This window comes from Myotis yumanensis, unplaced genomic scaffold (assembly GCF_028538775.1).
Source record: "Myotis yumanensis isolate MYYU_CA2020_CCGP unplaced genomic scaffold, mMyoYum1.0.hap1 SCAF_3, whole genome shotgun sequence".
NCBI lineage: Eukaryota > Metazoa > Chordata > Mammalia > Chiroptera > Vespertilionidae > Myotis > Myotis yumanensis.
This window is the reverse complement of record NW_027223754.1, coordinates 22918859-22936299: the sequence shown is the minus strand read 5'-3', so window position 1 is coordinate 22936299 and position 17441 is coordinate 22918859. Positions and strand designations below refer to the sequence as shown.

The 17441-nt window shown below is 40.2% G+C and overlaps 1 protein-coding gene across 2 annotated transcripts in view; it reads right to left on the bottom strand.

The window, feature by feature from the left end:
• BAG4 (BAG cochaperone 4) overlaps positions 1 to 17234 on the bottom strand; it is a 36361-nt gene extending 19127 nt beyond the window's left edge. For both annotated transcript variants that reach the window (XM_070408403.1, XM_070408404.1), the window contains exons 1-2: positions 16932 to 17234; positions 4502 to 4609 (exon numbers count right to left, since the gene is read on the bottom strand). In XM_070408403.1, the coding sequence (XP_070264504.1) occupies positions 4502 to 4609; positions 16932 to 17201 (378 nt within the window). In that variant the 5' untranslated portion in view covers positions 17202 to 17234. The remainder of the gene's footprint in view (positions 1 to 4501; positions 4610 to 16931) is intronic.
• Positions 17235 to 17441: the final 207 nt, after the last annotated feature.

Below are 17441 nucleotides of genomic sequence, written 5' to 3'. Positions count from 1 at the left end.
ATCCTAAATTTCACATATACTTGATTATTATTTTTAAAAATAGATTGCTTTTATATTTCCCCTAAATAAATATGCAAACCTTGCTCTAACTTTAATTATTCTGGCTCAAAATCAATCTTAAAGAATTGATTACATCAACAAATTAATGAGGGGAAAAAAGGAACATAATGTGTTTTTTTAGGTGAATTATTCAGCCCCATAGAAAAACTTACTGCTATTATTTCAGCCTACATATCACCAATAAATTAGAACAGAATTGAATATAGTATCCAACTATTTGAAATCCATTAGAATTATATTAGTACTAGAGGCCCGGTGCACAAAAATTTGTGCACTTGGGGGTCCCTCAGCCTGGCCTATGCCCACTTGCAGCGTGGGATCCCTCGGAAGATGTCCACCCCAGTGGGGACCCTCACCCCATGAAGGTTTGGCCAGCCTGGGTCAGAGGCTGATGGCTGTTTACAGGCTGGCCACACCCCCTTTAGGGTGACAGGGTCCCCACTGGGGTGCCTGGCCAGTCTGGGTGAGGGGCTGAGGGCTGTTTTTAGGCTGGCCAAGCACCCTGAGGACATATGCTCCCAGCCTCTCCTTTTTTTCTTTCTTTTTTTTTTTATTCTGGGATTTATTTACCTTCTATAATTGAAACTTTGTTGTCTTTAGCGGAGGCCTGAGGAAAGCTTGGCTTCCTCCATCGCCGGGGCAACCCACCCCTGCTCGCTCCAGCTCCGTGGCCACCACTGGCTGAAAGCAGGTATCTGGGGGTTGTTTACCTTCTATAATTGAAACTTTGTTGCTTCAGTGGAGCTCAGAGCCGGGCCGTGGCAGGCGGAGAACCTTGGCTTCCTCCATCACTGGAGCAAGCAAGTGTCCTGCTCGCTCCAGCTCCATGGCTGCGGGCCGCCATCTTGGTTGGGTTGATTTGCATATAGTTGCTCTGATTGGCTGGTGGGCGTGGCTTACAGTGTAGCGAAAGTATGGTCAATTTGCATGTTTGTCTTTTATTAGTATAGGATAGTTTACAGTGATCAAAATTTTAATTCTGCAGAGAACATTATTTTACATGAATTCTTACCTGGATCTAAAATTCAAATTCTTTGAAAGCTACTTAAGTGCAGCCACTGTAAAACTGAATATACAGTGGGGCCTTGACTTACGAGTGTCCTGACTAACGAGTTTTTTCGAGATACGAGCTGTCTCTCGGCCGATTTTTTGCTTTGAGTTGCAAGCTAAAATTCGGGTTACATACGAGCCAGCTTCAGATATCCCACCGCTAGTTGGCGCAGCGAATGTCACAGTGATTTGACATACGAGTAATTTGAGTTACGAGCTCCGTCACAGAACGAATTAAACTCCTAAGTCAAGGCCCCACTGTACTACAATCATATTTTTAAAATATTATTTGCATGTAAAATATGGTATCTAGATAGAAAAAAAAAATAGAAGGAAATACAGAAATGTGACAATTATTGCTTTATTAGGGTGGCCAGATTATGGGTGACTAACTTTTTAAACATTTCCTCATTGGTAGAATCATCTCTGAAAAAAGTAATTTGGCTATCCTATATATCCTATATAATAAAAGGCTATATGCAAATCGCTGAACAGTGGAATGACTGGTCGCTATGACGCGCACTGACCACCAGGGGGGCAGATGCTCAACGCAGGAGTTGCCCCCTGGTGGTCAGTGCACTCCCACAAGAGGAGCGCTGCTCAGCCGGAAGCCAGGCTCACGGCTAGCAAGTGCAGCAGCAGTGGCGGGAGCCTCTCCCACCTCTGCAGCAGGCAGACATCCCTGGAAGGGTCCTGGACTGCGAGAGGGTACAGAGTGGGTTGAGGAACCTGCCCCCTCCCCACCCAGTGCACGAATGTTGTGCACCAGGCCTCTAGTATTTAATAACAATGTATTTGCATCAAAATGACTGCATGTAAACAGCTTTCAAATAATTTGAATGTTAGATCCAGATCAGAGTTCATGTAAATTAAGGTTCTCTGCAGAATTAAATTTTCAGATTACCCCAGAGAAATCCTTATCTCATACAGAAAAGTAAAAAACCATGTTGAGTAAAAAGAGCAAGGAGAGAATGCTAGGGTAAAACCACTCAGATCAAGTTTTAAAACATTAAATAATACTATATAAATACATACAGAAGCAGTAAAAGCATAAACACATGTATAATAAATATAACTTCAAAAATGGAAAGAAATGTTATATGGGGCTCCACTGTATTTATTTTACTTTTTTTTAAAATATATTTTATTGATTTTTTACAGAGAGGAAGGAAGAAGGATAGAGAGTTAGAAACATCGATGAGAGAGAAACATCGATCAGCTGCCTCCCACACACCTCCTACCGGGGATGTGCCCACAACCAATGTACATGCCCTTGACCGGAATCGAACCTGGGACCTTTCAGTCTGCAGGCCAACACTCTATCCATTGAGCCAAACCGGTTAGGGCTGTTTTACTTTTTTTAAGAAATCTGAAACAAATGTGGCAAACTTAAAAACTGACAAAGGAGCTGGATTTAAAATGTACATTTTTTTTCTGTTTGCTTTCAATATGCTTGAAATATTTAAAATAAAAGAAGTCAAATTTTCTTCTTTTTAAATTTTTTTTTATTGATTTCAGAGAGGAAGGGAGAGGGAGAGATAGAAACATCAATGATGAGAGAGAATCATTGATTGGCTGCCTCCTGCACGATTGAGCCTGCAACCCAGGCATGTGCCCTGACTGGGAATCAAACCATGACCTCCTGGTGCATAGGTCAATGCTCAACCACTAAGCTATGTCTGGGCAGAAGTCAAATGTTCTTACTCCAAAGGCAAAGCAACAGAAGCAAGAATAAATAAGTGGGACAAATATCAAAAAGCTTCTGCACAGCAAAGAAAAAACCATGACAAAATGAAAGCACATTTCTCCTACTGAATGGGAGAAAATGTTTGCAAATTCTATTTCTGATAAAGAGTTAATATACAAAATATATAAAGACCTCATACAAGTCAATAGCAAAAATAATCAGTTTAAGATGGCAGAAGATCTGAACAGATATTTTTTTCAAAGAAGACGTATAGATGGCCAGCAGACACATGAAAGAGTCTTAATATCACTAATCATCAGGGAAATGTAATTCAAAACCACAATGAGATAGCACCCCACACCTGTTAGAATGCCTATTATCAAAAGAGGCAAGAAACAAGTGTTAGTATAGATGTAGAGAAAAGGGAACCTTTTTGCACTGCTGGTGGGATTATAAATTGGTGCAGCCTCTATGGAAACCAGTATAGAAGTTCCTCAAAAAATTAAAAATAGAACTACCACGTGACCCAGCAATGCCATATCTAGAAATATATCCAAAGAATACAAAATATTAATTCAAAAGGTATCTGTACCCCCATGTTCAGTAAAGTATCCTATATAATAAAAGCCCAGTGCCCGAACCATCAACAACTGCTCGACCAGTTGCTATGACAGCCACTGACCAGCAGGGGGCAGATGCTCAGCGCAGGAGCTGCCCCCTGGTGGTCAATGAGCTCCCACAGTGGGAGTGCCACTCCGCTGACCAGGATGAGTGGCTGCTCCCACAGTGGGTGGATCCCCACAGGCCACACCCCCCACCAGTGCACAAATCCCGTGCACCAGGCCTCTAGTTATTTTTAATAGCCAAGACATGGAAACAACCAAAATGTTCATAAGTGGATCAACAGATAAAGAAAATGTGGTATATGTATACAATGGAATATTATTCATCCATAAAAATAGAAGAAAATCTTGACAATTGGAAGTACATGGATGGACCTTGAGGGCATCATGCTAAGTGAAATAAGCCAGACAGACAAAGACAAATATCATATTATCTCACTTATAAGTGGAATCTAAACAAAACACAAAGAGCCCAACTCAAAGATACAGAGAACAGACTGGTGGTTTCGAGGATGAGAGAAAGGGGCAGCAGGAATAAATGAAGGCAGTCAAAAGGTACGAACTTCCAGCTATAAAAAAAATAAATTATGAAGATGTAATGTACAGCATGGTGACCATAGTTAATACTGTACCATATATTTCAAAGTTGCTAAAAAAATAAGCCTTAAAATGTTTCATCACAAAAAAATAAAATTTGTAATTATGTATGGTAATGAATGTTAACTAGACCTATCATTTTGCAATATATACAAATATTGAATCATTATGTTATATACCTCAAACTAATATAATGTTATATATGCTAATTATATTTCTTAAAAAGGTCAAATTTTAAAAAATAAGTACATTTTATTTTTGTTTCCAGATCCTGAGAAATAAACTATTATGCCTTAAGCTATCTTTGTTATAGGTAATATTTGTCTAGATATTTATCTTTAAGCTAAAAATATTAAGATGATTAAGATAGAATATATTAAATAACAAAACCCCACACATCATTACTATGAAATCTCCATAGTTCCTGAAAATAAATCAGTTCATTAAGAAAATATTCAGAAACTCTGTCAATTTTAGACCATACCTGGCCTTGCATTTCCGGTCTTACAGGATATGTACTTGTTGGATAAGGAGCCCTAGGTCGGGCAGAGTTCCAGTAGTTGGAATTGTAGCTAGGATATGGTGGCTGCTCCTAAAACAAAAAACAAAAGAAAGTGGAAAATAAATGCACTTTTACTAACATTCTTACATTATTCTGAGAAGTTGAGAGAGACAGATATAAGTTTCAAAAAAGAAGAAAAAGCACTAGAACCCTTCTATAAAATCAATTATTATTAAATTGATGCAGATATATATGATAAATCACATGACCTGGGACAGGGGTGGGGAACCTTTTTTCTGCCAAGAGCCATTAGGATATTTATAACATCACTCATGGGCTGTACAAAATTATCAACTTAAAAATTAGCCCGCTATATTTGGTCAAACATTTAATTAACTCACCCCTAATGCCTTGGCAGGGCCAGACCAAACAATATGGCCCATGGGCTGGATGTTTCCCACCCCTACCCTAGAACAAAACAATACTGTCTAGTAAAAGCCTGTTCTTACGCATTATGCCAATACTACCAGACCAAATGATATATAAAGGAATTTTACTATGTCAAGATGATTAGCAAAACCAGAGACATAGATTCCTTTATCCCTTTCCAATCACTAACTCCATCAATACTAAAATTTAATTAATGCAGCAAATTATAGTTCTTTGCCATTGTTGAGTAGTATTTACTTATTTCAATAACTTTGGAACTTGAAAGTATTACTACTAAACTTTACCTCAAATTTACTTTATTAAACTTTTAGTACTTCAAATACATAAAACTTTAATACTCAACTTCTTTGCCTGGCTACTCTAGTTTTTTCACATTCCGCTACACCAGTGATGGCGAACCTTTTGAGCTCGGCGTGTCAGCATTTTGAAAAACCCTAACTTAACTCTGGTGCCATGTCACATATAGAAATTTTGTGATATTTGCAACCATAGTAAAACAAAGATTTATATTTTCGATATTTATTTTATATTTAAATGCCATTTAACAAAGAAAAATCAACCAAAAAAATGAGTTCGCGTGTCACCTCTGACACGCGTGTCATAGGTTCACCATCACTGCTCTACACTCTGCTATGGCTCAGCTTTGTGCTGGTAACCTATAACTAACTTCATAACAGGAATTAAATATAGAACAATTTGGTAATTTTCTCCAAGGAGAAAATCTAGCTATGACATTAAACTCTACAGCTTTTAAGTCCAACTCAAAAAGTTAATGTAATTATTTGCAATAAGTCAATAAAACTCTGATGAGACAAGATCAACTCAAAACTTTTCAAAGTCTCGTTTAATATATACATTTGTTACCCTATAAGTTATTATTGTGCTTTGAACTTTGTAGTTTAAGTATAGTTTTAAGCTTAAACAGAATCTTTGAATAGTTTCACAAAGAAGTGAACTGGCAGTGTGATCACTGAGAGTTTAATTTTCACCATCTGAGCTTAATTACAATACTTACCGGTTTCATAAAACTGTTCCTAAAGTTTGTAATTATTCTATATGACAGTATACTAGGTGTACCAGTTAATAATGACGGATTGTGTAATCAAAGAAAACACGATCATTTCAAGAGAAACATCAAAAGTGCTTTATTCAAAGTAATGTCCATTGCTAGCTACACATGTCCCCCATCTTTCAGGTAATTTGTGGATACTGTCCCAATAGAACTTTTCTTGTTTTGAGGCAAACCATTCAGAGACCCAATTTTCATCTTCTTCGTATGTTTTAAAGTGCTGCTCAGAAAGTGCGTGTGCCATTGATCGGAACAAGTGGTAATCTGAAGGAGCAAGGTCTGGTGAATACAGCAGGTAGGTTAATACTTCCCAGTCAAGGCCTTTTAACGTGTCTTTAACTGGTTTTGAAGTGTGTGATGGTGCATTATCATGAAGCAAAATCACTTTGCTGTGTCTTCTGGCACATTCTGGTCGTTTCACGATCAGAACGTGGTTCAAATTGATTATTTGTTGCCAGTAGCGATCAGTATTAATGGTTTCACCTGGTTTTAGAAGCCATAATACACCACACCCTCCTGATCCCACCAAACGCAAAGCATTGTCTTCTTTCCGAAGCGATTTGGCCTTGCAGTCGATGTTGACGGTTGACCTGGATCAACCCATGATTTTGTGCATTTGGGATTCTCAAAATAAATCCACTTTTCATCGCCAGTCACAATTCGATGCAAAAAAGACTTTCTTTCATGCCATTGAAGCAACATTTTACTGATGACTTTTTAGTTTTCCATTTGTCTTTCGTTCAGTTTATGTGGCACCCATTTTCCTTCCTTTAAAATCTTTCCCATTGCTTGTAAAAGATCGGAAATTGTTTGCTGAGCAACATTTAATCTTTCTGAAAGTTGTTTTTGAGTTTGACACGAATCTTCATCCAATAATGCTTGTAATTGTTGGTCTTCAAACATTTTAAATTGACCTGGACTTTCTTTGTCTTTCACATCGAAATCATCACCTTTAAAAAGCGTTTAACCCAGCGTTCCCAAGTATCTTGAGATGGAGCGTGTTCACCATAAGCTTCCCGAAGTGTACGGTAACTTTCAGCAGCACTTTTCTTCAAAATAAAGTAATGAATTAAAAGTTCTCGCAAATGCTCTTCTTTCTGGCATGAAATTCAAAATTTTTAAGCGTAAAAATATCTATGATGTTAACACCTTCAGCAAATTTGACATATGACGTTTTTTTGTTTTTTTTGTTTTAAATATATTTTACTGATTTTTTACAGAGAGGAGGGGAGAGGGATAGAGAGTTAGAAACATCGATGAGAGAGAAACATTGATCAGCTGCCTCCTGCACACCCCGTACTGGGGATGTGCCCGCAACCAAGGTACATGCCCTTGACCAGAATCGAACCTGGGACCCTTGAGTCCGAAGGCCGACGCTCTATCCACTGAGCCAAACCAGTCAGGGCGACATATGAAGTTTTAAAGCTTGCTGTCAATACAACAAAATAGCATACATATCAAATCGCATATATATCAATATATGTGTAACTCCATCTATTGAAAAAAATCCATATTATTAACTGGTACACCTAGTACAAACTGGGCAAGGAACATCTCCTTTTACATAATATAGAAAAACAGCAAGATTTAAAAAAATGTTTCGGGCAAACTTCAGATCCTAACTACCAAATTTCTCAGACAAATTCCCCTGATTAATATATTTCCTTCCTTCTCCTGGTTAAAGGGTGAGCATTTGACTAATTAATTGATTTCTCTCCACCAAGAATTTGAATCTTGAGCAAAGAGATGAAAAAACAAGAGTTGAAGCTAACTCACTCCAGTGGTGTTCAACTACTACCTTATTCCCCAGAACTATTTTGTTTTTTTTTCTTTCCTACTGATTCTCTGAGGTACCCCACATTTTTACTACCTCTCCACCCTTGCATCCCTCATGCCACCCATGTCCTCATTTCCTTCCTTACTTAATTCCCTGCCACTCTTTCCCTCAGATATACTCACCCTACAAACACCTAATCCAGTTTAAAACCAAGTTATCCACTGATTTCACATCTGTACTTCATCTAAATATCTGGGGGAGAAAAACACAAGCTTTCTGATTTCACTATAAATTCATGACCACAAATTTCAGGTAGACACTCAGCACTGCCTAGCAACTATATTGCACTTCCTTAATATGTTTATCACACTTTCCTGAACCATTTCTACTCTTATTCCACCCTTCATTTTTCAAGTGACAACTTTATCTCACATTTCACTTAAAATCAAATAAAGAAAAAGCAGTAGCAGCAATCAGACAGAAATTCCTTCATCTTCCTATTAAATCCACTAAATACCTATCTGTCACTGTCTTCCCAGAAAGCATGAATGAAGTGTCCTTGGCCCTACTAAAGGCCAATTCTTCCACACTGTTCTGGACCACATAACTTCTTCCTAATACTTTACTCCTGCAATTATCCTATTCTTTCACAAATCATCTATTTCTCCTTGTAGAGCAGATTACTTCCAATAGAATACAAACCTGTCCTCAGGACTACCCTAAACAAATATTGTAATATTTTTAAACTACCATAACTAACAATGGTAAGAGATTGGGTGTATAAATAAATAAGATTAACAATAACTGATAATTACTGCCGATGAGTGATGGATATCTGGGATTTTTATTATAATAGTCTCTTTCTTTTATATCTGTTTAAAAGTTTCTATAATAAAAAGTTAAAAAACAAAACTGTGGGGCAGGGATTGAAAGTAGACTTTCCTTAAATATACACTGTTTTCAACATTTAACTTTATAACAACTGTAAATATTTTACATAACTATAAAAAATAATGAAATGTTTTTAAATCCCTAAAAGAAAGCAAAAACTACTCAGTATTGAATTGAAAGAACCACCTCACAAAGAGAAACTATTTCAAGTGGACATAAAGCATAGTAATTTGACCAACATACCTATTGGGATATGCAAACTTTATAGAGTACCAAAAACAAAACAAAAAAACTTGAAGTTTCTTCAGTCATCATCTGAATAATTAACAACATTGTTAGTATTTTTGATACTGTTGTGTGGGAACTATAATTGCAAATGAATGACTACGCTGTGTGGTTGAAAATCAGTATTTTTACAGTAGGAGATAAGAGATATAAGAATAATAAAATTTTACATTTTTAATAGTTAATTTGAATTGGAAATATCAGTAGGAATTCAAAAAATTTATATTTTAAAAAGACTTACAAAATACTTTTTTTTTTTAATTAAATCTTTATTGTTCAGATTATTACATTTGTTCCTCTTTTTTCCCCCCATAACTCCCCTCCTTCCAGCTCCCACCCCACCCTCCACCCTCACTCCCCACCCACTGTGTTCATCCATAGGTGCATGATTTTTGTCCAGTCACTTCCCGCATCTCCCACACCCCTTTTTCCCCCAAGAATAGTCAGTCTATTCCCTTTCTATGTCCCTGATTCTATTATAATCACCAGTTCATTCTGTACATCAGGTTATTTATTCACTTGATTCTTAGATTCATTTGTTGATAGATGCATGTTTGTTGTTCATAATTTGTATCTTTACCTTTTTCTTCTTCTTCCTCTTCTTAAAGGATACCTTTCAGCATTTCATATAATACTGGTTTGGCGGTGATGAACTCCTTTAGCTTTTCCTTATCTGTGAAGCTCTTTATCTGACCTTCAATTCTGAATGATAGCTTTGCTGGATAAAGTAATCTTGGTTGTAGGTTCTTGGTATTCAGCACTTTGAATATTTCTTGCCATTCCCTTCTGGCCTGCAAAGTTTCTGTTGAGAAATCAGCTGACAGTCGTATGGGTATTCCCTTGTAGGTAATTGAGCCTCTTTCTCTTGCTGCTTTTAAGATTTTCTCTTTGTCTTTTGCTCTTGGCATTTTAATGATGATGTGTCTTGGTGTGGTCCTCTTTGGATTCCTTTTGTTTGGGGTTCTCTGCACTTCTTGGACCTGTAAGTCCATTTCTTTCACCAGGTGGGGGAAGTTTTCTGCCATTATTTCTTGAAATAGGTTTTCAATATCTTGCTGTCTCTCATCTTCTGGCACTCCAATGACTCTGATATTAGACCGCTTAAAGCTGTCCCAGAGGCTCCTTACACTATCTTCACACTTTCGGATTCTTTTTTCATTTTGCTTTTCCAATTGGGTGTTTTTTGTCGAATCTTTGGTTTGATTATTGTACTCCTCTGGTCTGCTATTGGGTATAATATTCTTTATTTCAGTCCGTGTATGCTTACTTTCTAATTTCTTTATCGTAGCATCGAGGGTCTCATTAGTTTTCGTGAGGCTCTGCACAAATTTATGGCAAGCCCTCAAAATTGCGATTCTTAGCTCCATATCCTCCATTTCTGTCATGTTTTTTTGTCTCCGCATCTTTTATGCTTTCTTGGTGCACCCCCTTGTGGTCTCTGTGCGCAGTCTTGTTCTAGCCAAGCCTTAATTGTTGTAGTTAACACTAGAGGGATTTGACCCCCAGGCCGACTGGCTAAAGGAATCAGCTGTATGGAAAACGTCTGCCTTCTGGGGAGGCGCTAATCCAGCCTTTGCCTGAGGCGATTGGCAAATGGCTGTGCGCAGGCTTTGGGCGGGGTGGGATCAACAGGGCGGGCGGAGGGAGCAGTTATGGCCACGCTCAGTCCTGTTCCCAGAGGCTCTGCTTCTCAGAACCCCGGCAGCCGCTGCAAACTTCGGAGAGAAAGCTGCCCTCAGGTTCCAACTGATGTCGGATAATCCCGCTTCTCCCGTTTGAGTCTGGGTCCCTAGAGACTCGCCCGGATCTGGAGCCCAGAGTCTGAGACTCACTCCCGTCCTTTTCTGTCCGCTTTGCGCGCACACCTCGGTACCTTTGTATTTTCCACACTGCGCCGCCTCTGAGCCTCGATTTGCTGTTCTCTTTCCTTCTAGTTGTAGAGTCTCTCTTCAGCCAGCCTTCCTGTGGTTCTGGGTGATGTCCGTTCAGTCTTTTAGTTGTATTTTTGAAATGGTTGTTTGCGGGAGCGGTCTCCGGTGTTTACCTACGCCGCCATCTTGGTCTCTTACCGACTTACAAAATACTTAATCCAATTAACTCAGTTTCCTTAATGGATATCCTTAGTGGTATATTGACTTCAGAGAGGAAGGGAGAGAGAGAGAGAAGGAGAGAGGGAGAGAGGGAGAGGGGGGGAGAGAGAGAGAGAGAGAGAGAGAGAAAATATATATATATAAAAGCAGTAGCAGCAATCAGACAGAAATTCCTTCATCTTCCTACTAAATCCACTAAATACCTATCTGTCATATATATAAAAGGCTAATATGCTAAGTGTCTCTCCCTCCATCTTCACTAAGAAAGGATGCCAAGGGCTGCAAATCCCTCAATGTCCCTCTCTCCAACTCCAAACTTACTCTATCATCTCCTCTGGCTCGGGAAGAAGTTTCTCAACTTTTCCTCACCCCCAACCATATTCCATCCTTTTGGTTGCATCTTTTCCCCCAATCTACTAGGTTACTCTCCTCTGCTTCCAAACACACTTGAGCCACCTAATCCTAAAAATTCTTCCCTCTATCCTGCTTCCCAGTCAAGCGACTACTTTCTTTCTCACTTAATAACAAACTCTGGAAGTATACTAGTCTACACTATCTCCTTATCCAAACCTCCCATTGATTACTTTAATACTATATTAAACTCCCACCATGAAAATCAACAACATCTTTTTACTGCCAAATCCACCAGTTTCTTTTCAATTCTCACATCACTTGTCTGCAAAATAATTGTGTCCTTGCACTGTATGACTTTCCTGATTTTCCTACTACCTTTTGGAGGGTTCGTGCTCATTGTATTCTTTTTGATCCTCTTTTGCTGTCACCTATTCTAGATTCTCAAAGATCTCCCCTGGCAACACTATTCAGTTTGGTAATTCAGTTATGCTTATATTTGATGACTCTCTCAAATCACTATCTCCAGCCCCCATTCTCCCTCCTAAGCTCCACATCTATTGTTTTGTTACCACAGACAATAATACTGGATGCCACAAAGACTCTAAAATTCGACATAAAAAAAATAAGAACAGAAAATCACAAACTTCTCTTTAATCAACTGCATACATTGCATCCAGAGCTTGGCACATGACTGACTACTGTGACTAATTGGTTTCCAGCAGAAATGAAAGAAAGGCAGTATATAAACCCTTACCAAGTCTTTACATTTCATATTTTTTAATCTCCTCTATTAACCAATCACTAGTTCTTTTGGTACAAAACTATGGTTTTGGTACAAAAGCCATATCTTTCCATAAAAACCTTTTCCTCTTCGTTTTTATTCCTATGAAACCTTTATTCATATGAAATACTAAAACCTCAGAATCACCTTCTCTTTCTCCTGCATCTCTCACTACCAGTTGATAAATACCTTGGAAAATGTCTTTCAAATCCATGCAACTTGTTTTGAAATGAATCCAAAAAATAAGATAGATGTGATAAAGCAAATATAATAAATGCTATTTATAGAATCTAGGTGGTGGATATATAGGTATTCCCTGTGTAATTCTTTCAACTTTTCTGTGTGTTTGAAAATTTTTACAATACAATGTTGGAAAAAAAACAAACACCTGACCACATTCAGACATTGTTTCAAATTCATTTAAGTTCCTCTCTCCTGGACTACTTTGGGAGCCTAACTGAGCTTGCTGTCTCTCCATTCCTTGCCATTATAATCCTCCTCCAAAACAGCTCCCCCCTGATCCCTGTCTCCTGGTATTCATACCCTTGCGAACTTGCTTCCCACATTGTGCCAGGGTTGATCTCTATGACCAATATGATGGCATATCACTTCTGAGATTAGGTTGTAATCTCATCTGTGCCTTCCAGCTTTCACGAACTCTCTCTGGATGACTTGTTCTGGGAGAACATGTAAGTCATCTAGGGATCTTGGTAAAATGCACATTCTGATTCAGTGCATCTGGGGCAGGGCCTGAGATACAGCATTTCCAACAAGCTCCTAGGTAATGCAGACGCTACTAGCTCAGGGAGCAAACTACAGAGCTCTAAGTATAGCTATATTTAAATATGTAAAGATAGAGTCAGGTCTTTGTAGTAGTTTAGTGCAACATCATCTCACTATATTCAATTCCACGGAGTAATGCTTCTCAAACATGAGTGTGCATACAAATCACCTGCGTATCTTACTAAACTGCAGCAGTAAATCTAAAGCAGGAGATTCTGCAATTCCAGCAACCTCCAAGCAATACTGAAGCCTCTGGTCCAAGGACCACATTTTTTAAATTTTTTTAGTAATAAGGTTTTTTTAATATTTTAATTTCAGAGACGAAGGGAGAAGGAGAGAAAGACAGAAACATCAATGATGAGAAAGAATCATTGATCAGCTGCTTCCTGAACGCCTGCCCCCACTAGGGATGAAGTCCACAATCTGGGCATGTGCCCTGACCAGGAGTTGAAGTGTGGTCAACGCTCAATCACCATCGAGCCACACTGGCCAGGCGAGTAATAAGGTTTTAAAAGGCCCCTGATACCTTTTGTTTGTTTGTTTAACATATTTGATTATAGGTAAATGTAAAACTTATATGTCCAAACCAAAATAAAGTTAAAAGACAAATAAGGAATTTGGAAAGAAACATTTGCAACATCCATGACAGCATGCATATCTTTTGCATTAATTTTCTATTGCTGCATAAATTACAATCCTATACTTTTCAAGTTTCAGGAACATCAACCAGAAAGATAAACTCTTGAAATGGTTTACAAATGACCATTACACATTCCAGCTTTACATCCAACTACTCCAGCACCTTCACCCACCCTATGTGCACGCCTATGCTCCAACCATGGCTTACAACTGCCTCTGCAGTATTAAAATCTTAACTTCTGTAACCTTACTCTGAAAACACACTTTCTAAAATTTTTTTTCAATTAACAAATACTTATTTTGTTTTGGTAATACAACAAGCCCACGTAGACTTCAGTTTAAGACTTCTCTAGCCGAAACCGGTTTGGCTCAGTGGATAGAGCGTCAGCCTGCGGACTGGAAGGTCCCAGGTTCGATTCCGGTCAAGGGCATGTACCTGGGTTGTGGGCACATCCCCAGTAGGAGATGTGCAGGAGGCAGCTGATCGATGTTTCTCTCTCATGGATGTTTCTGACTCTCTATCTCTCTCCCTTCCTCTCTGTAAAAAATCAATAAAATATATTTAAAAAAAAAAAAAAAAAGACTTCTCTCACCTAGCCGGCGTGGCTCAGTGGCTGACCTATGAACCAGGAGGTCATGGTTCGACTCCCAGTCAGGGCACATGCCCGGGTTGTGGGCTTGATCCCCAGTGTGGGGCGTGCAGGAGGCAGCCAATCAATGATTCTCTCTCATTATTGATTTTTCTTTCTATCACTCTCTCTCTCCCTTCCTCTCTGAAATCAATAAAAATATATTAAAGAGAAAAAAAGACTTCTCCTCTCCTCTTTCCCTTCAATTGATCTTCCATCTAGTTTGCCTATTTATAGGCTGAGCATTTCATCACTCTACCATGGGATTAAAGTCTCACAGGCTACTTATTCCAGATTAGACAGAGCAAATACAGACCCTTCTTCACAATTAACCTTTCACTACTACATGTTTTTTTCTCACACAATTTTTAAGATATAACACAGTATAAAACCCACCCTTCTTTTTTTTAATTTAATAAATGTTTATTTTTCAAAATGTACAGCTGGTGAGATCTGTTGTTCATGCATCTTCTCCAGCAGCTGGGGTGTTTCTGGTGTAAATCACTTGAGCTCTGTGCTTGAGACTAGTTTAATAAGTCCTTTACTAAGTAGCTCCTGAAGGGCTGCCCTGGCCAAGGAGCCGTGAATCTTCAGCCCCTCGGAGACCACAGCTGGTGTTATAAGCTTGTAGTTGAGAACTTCCTTACAGAGTTTGTCATATGTGGCTTTGTCAAGCAAGACCAGGTAAAACCCACCCTTTTAAAGTGCACAATTCAGCCGAAACCAGTTTGGCTCAGTGGATAGAGCGTCGGCCTGCGGACTGAAGGGTCCCAGGTTCGGTTCTGGTCAAGGGCGTGTGCCTGGGTTGCGGGCACGTCCCCAGTGGGAGATGTGCAGGAGGCAGCTGATCGATGTTTCTAACTCTCTATCTCTCTCCCTTCCTCTCTGTAAAAAATCAATAAAATATATTAAAAAAAATAAAAATAAAAATAAAGTGCACAATTCAATGGTATTTATTTATTTATTTATTTTGGTTAATATTCACCCAAGGATTTTTTTCCATTGATTTTTAAAGAATAAAAGGGAGGGAGGGGGAGAGAGGGAGAGAAAATATAGATGTGAGAGAGATACATTGACTGGTAGTCTCCCGTATGCACATGCACCTGCACCAGGCCGAGGATTGAACCTGCAACCGAGGTATGTGTCCTTGAGGGGGAATCGAACCCTCTACCCTTTGGGAGCGGGCCAGTGCTGTAACCACTGAGCAACACCGGCCTGGCCTCAATGGTTTTTAGTATAGTCAAAGTTGTGCAATCATCATCACAATCTAATTCCAGAATATTTTCATCATCCCCCCAAAAGAAACCATACCCTTTATCTACCACCCCCAATGTCTCCAGACACCCAGACTGTGGCAACCACTAAGCTTCCTATCTTTATAGATTTGCCTATCTGGACATTTCACAAAAATGAAATCATAAAATATGTGGTCTTTCCAACTGGCTTCGTTCATGTAGCAGGAGGTTTTCCAGGTTCATCCATGTTGCAGAATGTTACGTATCAGTACTTCTTTCCTTTCTATGGCTAAGTAATTCCACTGTATGAATATTCCATATTTTATCTATTCATCAGTTGATAGGCATTTGAATTATTTCCACTTTTTGGCTACTTGAATTTGAATATACGTGTACAAGTTTTTATGTGGACATATGTTTTCAGTTCTCTTGGATATGTCTCTAAGAGCAGACTTGCTGAGTAATATGCTAGCTCTCCGCTTAACGTTTGGAGCAACTGCCAGACCATTTTCCAAAGCAATGAACCATTTTACATCCCCATCAGCAATGTATGGGAATTTCACTGTCACATCTTCCAACAATGAGAATGTTATAATTCCTGAACGAAAGGAGAGATGTGTCCCACACCATATGATGAGAATTCTCTAGGACGAATACTGCACTAACAAAGCATAAGTACTGTAGTTTTCTGGCAGAAACACAAGAAATAAAATGGCATAGGTCCGATTATACTGAGCAAACGAGTTGACCTCTGAGAGCCAACAGTTCTTTAATCGTAAAATAGGGATGCTGTGTGCAATAACATTTATGTTGCAGCCGCCGTGAAGATTAAATACCGCCCCCCCCCTCCGCACTCTCTCTCTCTCTCTCTCTCTCTCTCTCACTCACACACACACACACGCACACACACACACACACGCAAGTGCTTTCCAACACTGATTATTCGTGATTCAACCCTGGGCAGAACATTCCGGGCAAAGGCTAAATGCCCAGATTCCTCCCCGCCCGGATCCTCCGCGATCCTGCCCCGCGCGGGAGGGGCCGCTGGGAGGCGGCGGGGGCTGCAGCCACCTCCCTGCGCGGGAGCCGGCCTGACAGCCACGCAGGATAAATTGCGAGCTTGACCAGCAGAGCTGGGTCACTTCAGCCCCGCGTCGCTCCCAGGCGAGACATTCCGCATCCTCTATTTAGCTTAGCAAGTCAGCGCAGGATCTTTTTCCCTTTTTTAATGGTAATACACATTGATTATGGTCGAAGTGGAAAAGGAGGGGCAAAGAAAACACGAGCATATCCCAGTCTCTTATCGCTACATACTTCCCCAAAAGGTAAACAAATATGAAACCCGATCCATGACGAACTCTGGAGGTGTATCTATCTCCACGGCCCTCACCCCCAAAGGACCCCCTAGGACAAATGGCACAGAGCTCACCTGGTGGCTTCCCCCAGCTCGACCCGGCTCCGTCCAGGTGCCTCCAGAGGGATAGTAGCCATCGCCTCCTCCGCCTTCTCCCGGCCAGGTGGTCTCCGCCGGGCCGCCCCCGCGCACCCGCCAGGAAATGGGAGGCTGGGGAGGTTCAGAACGAGGAGGATATAAGGGCGGAGGTGGGTGCAGCGGCACATCTCCACCCCCAGGCCCGTAGTAGCGGCCATAAGACGAACCATCACTGGGGCCATAGCCCGAGCGCCTTAGGGCCGACATAGGCTCTACTGCCCCTAGGAGCTTCCCGCCCCCCACACCGGCCCACTGCGCAGGCGCCAGCCAGCGAGCAGGAATGGACAGCCGTGAAGGGGGTCGGCCAACAATAGCCAATCCCAGGCTAAGTCCCGCCCCTTCGGCTCCCGAGTCCGGAGGGTTGAGGGATGGATCTCTGTGACTCTGGGGATCGAGGGACCAGGAAAACGAGGGGCAGCATCGTGTTCCTTAAAAGGGAGAATTCAT